This window comes from Colletotrichum phormii (assembly GCF_030913505.1).
Source record: "Colletotrichum phormii strain CBS 102054 chromosome Unknown BDP81scaffold_5, whole genome shotgun sequence".
Taxonomy (NCBI): domain Eukaryota; kingdom Fungi; phylum Ascomycota; class Sordariomycetes; order Glomerellales; family Glomerellaceae; genus Colletotrichum; species Colletotrichum phormii.
The window spans coordinates 363,834-375,988 of record NW_026851447.1 but is presented as its reverse complement, the minus strand read 5'-3'; the positions used below and the strand labels follow the sequence as shown (position 1 = coordinate 375,988).

The following is a 12,155-nucleotide window of genomic DNA, read 5'->3' as shown; positions in this document are numbered from 1 at the left end:
TGTGCACAGTTGTAGAACTTATGGTCTTTAAGAGCCGAAGACTTGATATGAGTACAACGTCACGCTCACCCATATCACCCACGCTGAGCTGAAGGCCTGAGCCACACTTGTAATTTCTACCACCTTTTTGATCCGTTGAAAATGGCTGATAGCTCTGAAATTCAAATTTCTACATAGATCTAGTGTGCCCGAAGCCTTGGGCTACGACCGAAAGGCTGGTAAACCGCAGTCTCCCAGCACCTGAGTCTTGCCTATTTGGTAAGCGAAGTTGCTGGCCATGCATTTCTAGAAAGTAACAATATAGTATCTCAGTCTTCACAAGGTAGATTGAGGTAGTTCGAACAAAAGCCGTTTACAAAGGCAAAGTATTTCTGATCAGTCTTCTTGAACTCTCTAATGGGGAATATATGAAGGTTCAGAGAGAGCGTAAGTCAGGAAGCCAGAGCCGGATATGTTACAAGAACCAGGCGATTTCCAGCGTTGGCTACATTAGTCAAACATTTAAACGCTTATAAAGCCCATCTTGAGTTGTTCACAGCCACCTAAATCTCCCTCAAGACACCACTCCCTCGCCATCCCTCCAAACATGAGCAGCTCACTCTCATCAAACCATCACATACGACCATACCCATTGGAAAATTCGGGATCCCGTCCGCTCTCCCATAGACAAGCCAATGAGGGCCGGATTAGTAGTTGGGTCGGTGACGACCAGCGAATACCTGGTGTTGTATGTTTTTTGGTTGAATTTTGGTGGTGTTTTTGAGGTTGTGCTCCACCATGTGCAATCTCACGATGATTCCCCACTTTGCTGCTTGAGCTCCAACCCCCGGCCCTTACGACCTCATGTAATTGCTTTTTAAACAATCTTTATAATTGCGGTGGGCAGATCACGCTGATGTTCTTGGGGAATATTCTGTATGTTTCTTGGTCTTTGGTTCCATCTCCCGGCACAGAAGTTACCATGGCTAAAGAAAAGTTCAGGAAGTTTGAGATGGTTTGTGCCATCTCCGTGATAAACGCTTTTTTAAAAATTAATTTTTTACAATTACTTCCATGTTAATCATAAACATAGACTGCATTATATAGGAAGCACGTATATTGTACCGATCCAATACGCCCCAGGCGCAGATATATCGCGAAGAGGGCGTATTCACGGAACGGTACGACATGGACAACAAAGACGCGATAATTGCCACCACTCTCTGCCATCTCTTTTTCTTACTCAAATTGCAGCTTCTTCATGACCTCGAGGACCTGAACTATTGGAGTGCCATTTTCAGGAAGAAGGCGGTTGGAGACTTTGGGCAACTTATAAGATGAAAACACGGCGAAGGAGAAAGACGGCATCCAAATCAAGCGGTGTCCCGCCCAGCCCTAGTGCGAAGATGATGAAGAACACGGCGAGAGTTGAGCTTGCCGAGAAGAGCGTCGATTCATCATTGAGCAAGGTGCCTGGCAATGTCAAAGCGAGAATTGGAGTTGAACCCAGGAGCGGGCGGAGATTAGAGCCGACGGAGGTTGGTCATTTGTCGAAAGACTTGATAAAGACACGTCCGTCGATGAAGTATGAAAGTGAACGTTGTGTCGTGCTTTAGCGATGGAGAACTATTGGTACAGGTATCATAGATGGGTAAGCGTTGCTCAGCGGGACCACGAGGATGACCAGGAAGCGCAATCTCGTGGTTCTAGTTCTGTGCGAAGAAGGAAAAGGGGATCTGGTCAGAAGGGGCCAGCTTATTAGATGATATACAACTGAGCCATTGGCCTGGGCGCTGTTGACTGAATCCATCCCTTGTTTTACTTCTATTGCGATAGGAACATCTCGTATCCACGAACTCACATGCGTGGTGTTGATGACTATTTTGGCTTGTAGTCGGTAGTTTCAAGACATAAGCCCAAACACTCTAACGGATCACAAAACGAAGGTATCACAAAACGAAATTGAATGGAATACGTATATCGTAAGGAGTGGCTTGATTCCTTCAAGTGAGATTGTCCCTCTTTGATCTTCTACTTATTCTGGGCAACATAAGGACGTAGAATAGATCACCCTTTGCGAATATCTCTTTACGAAGGGGGTCGTATATATATACCCGCCATCGTCCCGGGGCAAGCGGTATTGGATGGCAGTAATGGACAAAGCCACACGTGGCACTACGACTGAAGACAATCTATGGTGTCGTGAACGTGAACTTGTGGTCGTGGTTTGGCGCCCCACCACGAACAATCTCACGATGCGTCTCCACTTTGCCGGTTCTTGATCTTCCATGGGCAGGCTCCAACCCCGGCCTACCGGACCCACATGTGATATCTTTCTAAACATGCTTTCAAATTGCGGTGAGAAGATCACTGTGGTCTTTTTGGGAATACGCTTCTTGGTTTTTTCTTGTTGATCTGGTACTACAGTCACAGTAGGGTGTTGATAGTAAGTAAGTGGGAAGCAACGAGCGTTTGTTGTATCCCAGGTATGGCCCTGCTTAAGGTACGTTATGTTGCCAACGGAAGAACAGTTGTACATGTACGGAGTAGCATAACTTAATTGACGTGGAAATTGCAGTCTACCTACTTTTCGCGGAAACCATCTCTACAGTTGTATTGGTACTGGGTATGCAGAATCATCTGTTGTAGTATGTACTCATACAGCAAGTTGACTAACAAGCTATATTCACACGTCCAAAGTCTCATGTCACTGTTCCCCCACGTCGCCCACATTACAAACTACCTGCACTTTCGGCGGGAATCGAACGGTTATTTCTCCAGTGTCTTAGTCAACGATTCAAGTTGCTTCCCCTCCTCCGCCATGTAAAGGGTCTCGGGGTCTTGGGGTCTTGGGGTCTTGATCGGGCGCGACTCGTGAGAGACCCAGGCGCGGGGGAGTGGACTGGGGGGGTTGGGTAACCGTGAAAGAAAGGAATCATCCCCGCTCTTCCAATGCAGACTTCCAAGCATGAAGATGGATCAGCGGAAAACGAGGCCCTTCGTGTCGTGAGCCATGGACGCAGCGTGGCAGCTTTGGTTCTCGGGACCTATGTGGACCTGCAGTGTTCACTAAGTGGAGGGCAGGACAGTGGCCTAAACCTGGAAGTTGTTCGTTTTTCAGGGTCTTTCTCAAGACAGTGCCAGTATCGTCGGTCGAGCGGTCGTGGAATAGACCTGCATTGTTGTCTGCTGTCGCGTGCGTGCGTGCCTGCGACTTTTGACTCGTCGATCAGTCCATGCAACAATGTGTCAGGTGGCCACAAAAAGGTTGGAGCATGTCCCAGTGCGACCCGGAATCTGAATTCTTTTTTTGGGGGGGGCATTTGCCCAGATCCGAGGTTAGCGAGGGTTGTCACGGCGTGCACGTTGCGCAGAGGGTTTGTGGTTGCATTGTCTGGGGTAAAGGCGGTGGTGGCAGGATGAACCCTATTGCATCTCGAATGGGTCCTGAAGAAATGACGTCGATGTTTTGATTGCAGCGAAGGGCAGGTGCGGTATACGTACTTCGTAGCCGTAGGCTCAAAGGGAAAGCACCGTTGTGGAGCCCCTTTGCCTGTGACGGTTTTCGGCATCGTCGTCAAAAACGGGGCCGTGTACCCTCACGGAACCGTTAGATGCACATTGCGAAACGCCTGTGCTGGAACACGGCAGCGGCATAGCGCCCGGGAACGAAAAAGGCACGACAGCCCAGATCCATGAGGGTGTGCGAACCGCACCGGCGGACAGTTGGACCGGGGCCGGGACGATCGTCAACGGCAGAAAAGCCTCATGGAAAGGATATTCCCGATTGATACTCTGTGGTCTGCACTCTGTGGACTCTGTGGCCGTAGACGGGCCTCAATTCGACGGATGCAACAGTGATCACCCAGCACGGCTGTCGTCTGTCGGCATACGGGATTGGTTGCAAAAGGCAAGATTTGGGGGCGGTCTCGTATGGTCCGGAAGCCCGACGACACGCCGATGATCCCTTCCCTCGAGACCAAGGGACTGGCCCACAAATCGAGTCAGCAAACGGTTTCACGTGCGTGGTCATTCATTCGAAGTCAAGGAAGTAGATAGGTATCGGACTGGACTCACGTTGAGGATAACAAATGTAAGAGAATACGTAAATTGCCTTAATTGATAGGGCCAAGAGCAGCGTGCCGAGCGTGTAGTGTCATAGTATGGGATGGATAACGCGGCCGAGGACGGATTGTGTGAAGTTGTGTCTGCAAGACGTGGGGCCGGATGGCGGAATTAGAAATAGAATCTCCAGTGAGGGAAGGTTCAGGTCTGGGGTTGAGTGGTCCCTCAATTTCTCTGAGCCTCCCTCAGTTCCCATAGTTTTTCATACGCATACGACGCGGCAGGACCAGAGATCCATAGATCCATAGTGGCTTCCTCAGCCTCTGAGCAGTGAGAAGTGAGAAGGAGGTAATTTGTGTAATCTGTCCATCTGGCAATCGCATTGGACAGCCCGTCCCGTCCGTAGAGTTCCTAGATGCCCTTCCCTTGGCTCCCAGAACCCCTGCGCCAGAGCCGGATAATCCTCATTTCAGGGGCGGCAGGACTGAGGACAGAAATCTGTCTCTTGCTGGCCCGTCCAGCCGGAAGAAAAGGAGGTCTTGTGCCCGTCCTGTCCAAGGTGTCCTACGCGTTCCCCCAAAGGAGGCTCACAAGCTCAACCACCTTTCATTCAACCTCCAACCCATCCTCGACCTGAGCCTTCGCAACCCGGCACAGATACTTCACCCAGACCACCTGACACACTCCTTTTGTTCGACACAAGCAAGACACAACCCACGACTCGACTTGATACTCGGCCGCATGACCGATTGTTGACCCTCTCGCTTTATGCTTGCCATTTTCATCTGCTCTTTCTACTCTTCTGTCCCTGGTTCTTGAGGTACCTTACCTAGCATACCTACCTACCGTATCGTACCGTCCAAGCGGGTAGCCGCCTTAGCAGCAAACCAATCCCACATTCTTCATCGACTTCGTCATCGGCACTGGTTCGCGCATTCCCAGCCCCCTTCAATCAATTCATCTATCTGCTCGGTACTGCTGCGTGCTGTATCGACGGGACTCTGTGCCAAGGCAGGCCGCAAAGGGTCAGATAGATCTGCGCTACTGGGCAAACTGCCTCAAACCCGTTAGGCGCTATCCATACCCTAGGAGAAAATCGGACAACGGCGTGGACTTTGCAAAGCTCTCTCTGCCTCTCTGCCTCTCTGCATCCCGTTTTCCCCATCGCGGCATCGCCTTTGCTGCACCGTTGCGTAGAAGCATCATTCAGGTGGACTCGTGCGCTACTGCGTACGGCCTGTCGTCTTTTCGCCCCCTTGGCCAGCTGCACCCTGTACCGAAAGGATACGGGAAGCCTGAAGGAACAAGGTTGGCTCCCATCTGGCTGGTCATCTGCTTCTCATCGGCACCTACCTATCGCAGGAAGGCACTTGCCCCAAGCCAGGATTCCTGGACTTCAATCCCGTCCTTCCATTGTATCTTGTCCCCTCGCTCTTTTCGAAAGTATTGAGAGACATTGACATTGAACGAGAAGAGGAAGAGAAGAAGGCAGAGACTGGAATCTGATCTCTGGAATTGAATCCTACTATCAGGATAGTACAGAGTAAGGTACTTTACCGTCCTCAGCTATTTGCACCGGTCGGCGGTGATCCACAATTTGCTGCTCAGCGCACAAGCTACCTACCTACAACCGAAAGAAAGTGGACCCCCACCCCCCAGCAATCGGGTTTCCTTGGTCTTCTCAAGTTCACAGGCTTCCTGGAAAGACCGTGTGTCACTGTGCAGCAGGTTGCATCGACGGCATCCACTCTTGGAAAGGCCCCAACCAAGGCTGCCGTACCGGACTCGCGCCGCCTGTCTCTTGCAGTTTCTCAGTCACTCCCTCCAGCCATTTTCCTGTCCCTTCGTCTCGCCTCGCGCCTGCCAGCCTGTCTGCCTGGCACTTGCGGCTTGCCTTGGCCTGGTATCCCCCCCCGCCCCTTCCTTTCCAGCCCAATCCCATCCCCCCAGCAGTAACAGCAGCACCAATAGCAGGCCTCGGTTTGCTCCCCAATCCCTTTTTCCCAGGTTCCCCAAAATCCAACATTGGGACCACCACACACTCAAGCAACCTGCACCTGCGCCAGCCAGAGAAGCTACCTGTCCAGCGGTCCCACGGTCAGCCCGCCCGTCCGCATAGCTACCCCTTCCCAGTCCCACCAGTCTCTTCTCACTGAGGTGCACCAGGGAGTGGATTGGCCTGTCATCCAACGCTACCTCACCTCACCTTACAGAGTACACATGCCGATTCGGCCTGCTCGCCGCGCCCAGTAACACGCACCAAAGCACCAGTACCAATTCGATCCGTCCGTCACCTTTCGACCCGACTCGACTCGACTCGCTGCCCGCCAGTTGTCGTCTTTTAGACATTCTTTTCACTTCCACCCCCCCCCCCAACCTTTTCAATTCCTCTTAGAGCGGAAGGGTGCTGTCGCTAATCAGCCCCATAACCGCCCAAGATTCCCTCTTCAAACGGTAGACGTCTCCCGTCCAATATCCCACTGCGGACCCTACAGTCCCGGCCACATCCAGACCAGCAAGAACAAGCGACGTCATTGCTAGCATCTGATCCCGACGACAACGACAACCACAACCCCCGTGACCGTGATCACAACCACCACACATCCTCTTCCTCCCACCGTCAACACCACAACTTTGACAACGACAAACACAATCACCACGGCCACCCGTCATCAGAGGACTCTCTCGGTTCCGAGTCCGATTCCTGGACCGACACTGGGGACATCGCCGACCTTATCGACGACGAAGACCCCCTTCGCACCCAGCTGCCCAGCGACGTTGATGACGAGCTGCTAGCCGGCGTTCACAAGAGGCATCCCTCCCACAAGTCTTCCAAGAAGAAGCGTGTTCGCATACAAGAGTCTCCCAGCCGTCGCGACACCTTACAGAGCCGTCGTGGAGGTGTTAATAAGGAGGCAATCGAGGTTCCCGACATCGCCCAACCTCGTCCGACCCGCGCGCAGCGAGTCATCGGCGCCATCATGCCCGGCGGTTCCTCTGTTCACGGCCTCACTGGCAAGGCCCTGATGTGCGTCCTGCTCTTCCGAAACACCCTTATCGCGACTTCCATTTGACTGACAACGCGCCCAACAGCTATTTCACGAGTATTTTCGTCTCCTTGGGAGTCTTCCTATTCGGCTATGATCAGGGTGTCATGTCAGGCATTATCACGTACGTCCACTGCCCTGCCGTCTGCTCACCTTTTTGATCGCCGCAGCTAATTGATGGGCTCCACAGGGGTGTATACTTCCGTAACTACTTTCATCAGCCTTCGTCGGCCGAGATTGGTACCATGGTTGCTATCCTCGAAGTTGGTGCCTTTATCTCATCTCTGGTCGTTGGCAAGGTTGGCGATATCATCGGCCGACGCAAGACTATTCTATATGGCTCCATGATCTTCTTCGTTGGTGGTGCCTTGCAGACATTGGCCAACGGCATGCCCATGATGATGTTGGGCAGAATCATTGCTGGTCTGGGCGTTGGTGCTCTGTCCACCATCGTCCCAGTCTACCAGTCTGAGATCTCTCCCCCCCACAACCGTGGAAAGCTTGCCTGCATTGAGTTCTCCGGCAACATCATCGGGTACACTACATCCGTTTGGGTTGACTACTTCTGCGGGTTCATCGAAAGTGACATGTCATGGCGTATTCCTCTCCTGATGCAGTGCGTGATGGGAGCCCTTCTCGGCTTCGGAAGCTTGGTCATTGTGGAGTCTCCAAGGTTGGTCTCCTGCGTGTCGTGAATATTTTTGTATGCGATTTCCTGACTTGTGACCAGATGGCTCCTTGACAACGACCACGACGAAGAGGGTATCGTTGTCATTGCCAACCTCTACGGCAAGGGTGATATCCACAACCAAAAGGCACGAGACGAGTACCGCGAAATTAAGATGAACGTACTTCTCCAGCGCCAGGAGGGCGAGAGGACATACGCCGAGATGTTCCGCAAGTACAGCACCCGTGTCTTCATTGCAATGTCGGCCCAGGGTCTCGCTCAGCTCAATGGTATCAACGTCATCAGCTACTACGCTCCGTACGTTTTCGAACAAGCAGGCTGGGTTGGTCACGATGCCGTCCTCATGGCTGGCGTGAACGGTATTACCTACCTTCTCTCAACCATCCCCCCGTGGTACCTGGTTGACAGATGGGGTCGCCGACCAATCCTGCTGAGCGGTGCCATTGTCATGTGTGTCTCGCTGTCAATGATCTCGTACTGGCTCTACCTCGACATCACGTACACACCCACCCTGGTCGTCATCTTTGTCATGATCTACAACGCGGCGTTTGGATACTCATGGGGCCCGATCCCTTGGCTCTACCCTCCGGAGATCTTGCCCCTGAACATTCGTTCCAAGGGTGCCAGTTTGTCGACGGCAACCAATTGGGCATTCAACTGGCTTGTCGGAGAAATGACGCCTCTGCTGCAGGAGTGGATCAAGTGGCGGTTGTATCTGGTGCACGCCTTCTTCTGTGCAGTCAGTTTCATCGTTGGTGAGTTGCCTTCTCTTCGTACCCGGACTGGACTTTGATTGCTAATAAACCTATGCAGTGTACTTCATTTACCCCGAAACCTGTGGTGTTCGCTTGGAGGAGATGGATTCGCTCTTTGGCGACGCCAGCACTGTCATCGGGACGCCATCTCTGCATGGCCGCGAGAACGACTCCCTCATGCCCGGATCGCCCATTGGATCCGAATACCGGGGACGGCCCGGCAACTTTACTGCCAACAGCGCCATTCCTGGCCTGTCTCTCGACCCTCCCGACATTCCCGACGGCAAGGGCCAGGATGGTGAGGCCAGCAGCACCATTAGCGGATGGGTCTCGAGAGTTGTCGGTCGCACACGAGACCAGAGCAGCAGCGGCAGCGGTAGATACGCTCCCCTGGGTAACCAGGATGATTGAGACGGGATCGGCGCACAAGAGAATCAACACGTTTAGACGGTTTTTTGCATATAGACGGCGGCAACTTTCTCCTCGGTGTCGCAGGCCTCTCGGACTGGATAGTAAAGAAACGGTTGAGCGCCTGGGTTGATTTTTCCTTTCAACGTTTGAGACGGGTCTGGGGAAAAAACGAGGATGACATGCTGGGTTAAGAGAAGCGTTTCAGAACAGAGATGTCAGGGTCGCCGAACCCAACGTTTGCGAGCACTTTTGCGTATTTTGTAGTTGACCGGGAGCTTTTTTCATTGGATTGTGTCTGTACATAAACATTGTGTCTACTACAAGCGACTTCTGCATCATTGAAATCAATCATGCTACGAGGATAGACCAAAAACTGTGGCGCGCTCGCGTGGATGTGTTAAAAGTCTGGCTTGCATGGGATGTGATGTGCCTGTAGATTACCCACTTATCAGATAGTTCTTCAAAGTGTTATTCAAGACTGATAAGCAGTTTAGGAATACGAGAATAGAAAAGTGAGATTTGGGACTTAAGGCGGCCAATACGAACCACATTGAAGTCTCGATCGTCTTACCTATCCGCCCCTGATCAACAAGAATTGAACCCCGCATTTAATTCTGCTGCCTATTCGTCTGGGTTTACCTGGCAAGCATCTTCACTCTTATTTTCTCTTATCATACTCCGTATGTTGCGTCGAACAATGTTGAAATACCCCCTTTCAAATCACAACGTCCAACCAGAACCAACATACCATGGACAGTTTTTTTTTGCAACGGAAAGGAACAAATCAGACGAGAGAAGGCAAAAGGGAAAGAAAAACAATGACGGCGGCGACGACGATGACGGAAAAGAAGAAGGAGAATACCCTCAGATTGGAGGAAGCTACACTCGACGATATCCCCGCCTTGACGGAGACGTGATTTGCTGCGTTCAAGGGCGACGAGGTGATTTGTCGCCTGTGGCCTGATACGCCGGGCGTGAGGGCGTGGTGGGATGAGGCGAATGGGGGGGATATGCGGGAGAAGAAGGCGTTTCAGCGGTTTGTCGAGGTTGTTGATGTGAGCAGCAGCGCCGCTAGGGGCGGGACGGCTTCCGGAGGTGAAGAAGGGGGGAGAGGTGAAGTAGGAGGCAGACCGAGGATCGCGGCGTGGGCCAAGTGGGATACGAGTATGCCGGCCGAGAGGGGTCGGCGGTATCCCCCTTGGGCGGGGGATATGCCTTCCGAAGTGTGTGATTTGTTTTTTAAGAGGGAGTAGGGGGAGAGGGGGCGGGTTATGGGGGAGGAGAGGCATTATTGTGAGTTTTTTTTTTAGTTTTTTTTCTGTTTGTGGGTTTCGCTTCTCCCGCCTTGATCTACATCCATCTACAATTCTCCCAAAACACTCTGTAGCTTTTCCGGGAATTTCCCCCGAGGCAGAGATTCACTCGAATGTGTGAGAATTGTGTTTTGCTAACTCGGTATCCGGGAATCAGATCTCGACACGCTGGTCACGCACCCCGACTACCAGCGCCGGGGCGCGGCGTCAATGCTGCTTGCGTGGGGGTGTGCGCTTGCGGATGAGGATGGGGTCGCGGCGTATGTTGATGCTAGTAAGGCCGGGGCGCCGCTGTATGAGAGGTTTGGGTTTGTGGATGAGAGTTTGGAGGGGGATGGGGATGTTGCTTCTATGGTGAGGCGGAGGCGGTGATGGTCTTGAAGAGAGGGGGGGAGAGGGGTTGTTTGGTTTTCGTCCTCGGATGCAAGAAGGCTGGGTGCGAAGAATTTTGCTTCTCTGGGTGCTGGAAGGGGACATCGGTGAGGTTATGGTGTTTGACAATTGGTATACTATTTAGGGTGTCGTTTTGTGGACCAGAAAACATGCCCCTTTCCTTTTTCTTTTGGCCTCATCTTAACCTATGACAAAGTCACTTCAACTCAACCTCCGTCGTCACTCGTTACTTTCCTACTGTCGTCCCCCGATCCCGCTCCCGACATCGTTAATCCCCGTCCCCTTGACTTTATGATCACTCGGGTTCGCCGCCGCCTCGTACAGGATATTCGCCGGCGCTCGTCCGAGCTGCATCCACTCGCCCTTGAACCCCAGGTAGGACAACCTCGTCTCGTCCTCGTCACCGTCACCGAAATTGTCCTCGAAGAAGAGCGTCAGGCGCTGGACGCGGCCAAACAGGCTTCGCTTGACGGGGATCTCTTGGACCTGTCCCGTGCGGGAGAGCTCGAATTCCTGCGTGGGCGACGCTTCTTCCGCCGAGGAGAAGTCGAGGTCGTCGCGGTTGATGAAGACTTTGAGGGTGCGGGGCGCCGAAGGGGAGTCTGAGGTGCGGAGGAGGATGGCGTGGAGTTTGACTTGGCCGGTGAAGCTTGGTGGTTTGTGTTAGCGGTGTCTGAGAATGAAGAAATAATGGTTCAGGGGTGATATGTGTATGTGTATACATGGCCTTGAACATATCATGAATGAGATTGACGGAATGAGTAAAACACAAGTTGAAAAGCTTAGCAACTTCATAATTCTCACAACCACCAGAACCCAAACGACATTCAATAAAACAACGTCCAGTCTGAAGTCTTTTCATAACCCCACCCCCCCCGCGGAAAAAGAAGAAAAAGATCAAAAGTGTGGTGTTAAACTCACGGAACATTCACCAACAACTGCTCATCGGCATCGCTCACGACCTCGGGCTCGGCGTCGAGCCTCTCGGCCCACGTCTTCTTGACGACGGCCCGCGCGCTGCCAATCTGCGCTTCGTTGAGGGCCGTCACCTCGTCAAAGTTGATGTGGCCGTACAGCGAGTGCTGCAGCGCGGGCGTGATGTCGTCCGAGTGGTCGTGCTCGTCGTGGCCGCCGTGGTCGTGGTGCTCGTCGTGGCAGTGGGACATTGTGTGTATTTTGAGCTATGGTGTTCCTTGGTGGTCTTGGTGATTTGCGGATGAGACTTGACTGGTGGTGACGATGGTGGGGGTTTTTTTGAAGGGGTTGTTGGGTGCTGGTGAGGGGTCCTTCTTTCTTGGGTGAGATAACTTTGGGTCAATTGTCGAATGCGTAGCGGAGTGAAGATCTTCCTCTGTTGGGGTCTCGGTGAAGTATTACCGTGAGGGCGCGTTTGGGTATCAAAAAATGCGAAGATAAGTGAGTAAAGGTAAGTCGTTCTGTGTTTGCTTAATGATGCCTGCAAATGATGAAGTGCAGTGAGCAAACGGCCCCACTTCAAGCTAGA

General features: G+C 52.4%; 4 protein-coding genes across 4 annotated transcripts; 2 read left to right on the top strand and 2 right to left on the bottom strand.

The window, feature by feature from the left end:
• Positions 1-2,544: 2,544 nt before the first annotated feature.
• On the bottom strand, positions 2,545-3,636 carry BDP81DRAFT_420901 (uncharacterized protein). The gene has a single exon (XM_060589883.1). The coding sequence runs from the start codon at positions 3,549-3,551 to the stop codon at positions 3,027-3,029; it is 525 nt and encodes a 174-aa protein (XP_060448008.1). The 5' UTR covers positions 3,552-3,636; the 3' UTR covers positions 2,545-3,026.
• A 2,628-nt stretch (positions 3,637-6,264) lies between these two features.
• On the top strand, positions 6,265-8,945 carry BDP81DRAFT_447099 (uncharacterized protein; the record flags this gene model as incomplete). The annotated part of the gene is made up of 6 exons (XM_060592143.1): positions 6,265-6,293; positions 6,503-7,072; positions 7,138-7,215; positions 7,282-7,764; positions 7,822-8,534; positions 8,593-8,945. The coding sequence occupies 6 exons, from the start codon at positions 6,265-6,267 to the stop codon at positions 8,943-8,945; spliced, it is 2,226 nt and encodes a 741-aa protein (XP_060448007.1).
• An 836-nt stretch (positions 8,946-9,781) lies between these two features.
• On the top strand, positions 9,782-10,630 carry BDP81DRAFT_458877 (uncharacterized protein; the record flags this gene model as incomplete). The annotated part of the gene is made up of 5 exons (XM_060593472.1): positions 9,782-9,858; positions 9,925-10,022; positions 10,071-10,168; positions 10,199-10,238; positions 10,416-10,630. The coding sequence occupies 5 exons, from the start codon at positions 9,782-9,784 to the stop codon at positions 10,628-10,630; spliced, it is 528 nt and encodes a 175-aa protein (XP_060448006.1).
• A 233-nt stretch (positions 10,631-10,863) lies between these two features.
• Positions 10,864-12,070, bottom strand: BDP81DRAFT_176644 (PITH domain-containing protein). Its single transcript, XM_060582219.1, has 2 exons — positions 11,573-12,070; positions 10,864-11,300 (listed from the first exon to the last, which is right to left on the bottom strand). Exons 1-2 carry the CDS (start codon positions 11,815-11,817, stop codon positions 10,886-10,888), a joined length of 660 nt encoding a protein of 219 aa, XP_060448005.1. The 5' UTR covers positions 11,818-12,070; the 3' UTR covers positions 10,864-10,885.
• Between the last annotated feature and the right edge of the window lie 85 nt (positions 12,071-12,155).

What these genes read in the sequence shown, in the direction of transcription:
- BDP81DRAFT_420901 (XM_060589883.1), bottom strand. Translation starts at nt 3,551, where the DNA reads ATGCCGAAAACCGTCACAGGCAAAGGGGCTCCACAACGGTGCTTTCCC.
- BDP81DRAFT_176644 (XM_060582219.1), bottom strand. Translation starts at nt 11,817, where the DNA reads ATGTCCCACTGCCACGACGAGCACCACGACCACGGCGGCCACGACGAG. An exon ending in CAGTTGTTGGTGAATGTTCC is followed by an intron (nt 11,301 to 11,572) that starts GTGAGTTTAACA and finishes CAAACCACCAAG; the next exon opens with CTTCACCGGCCAAGTCAAAC.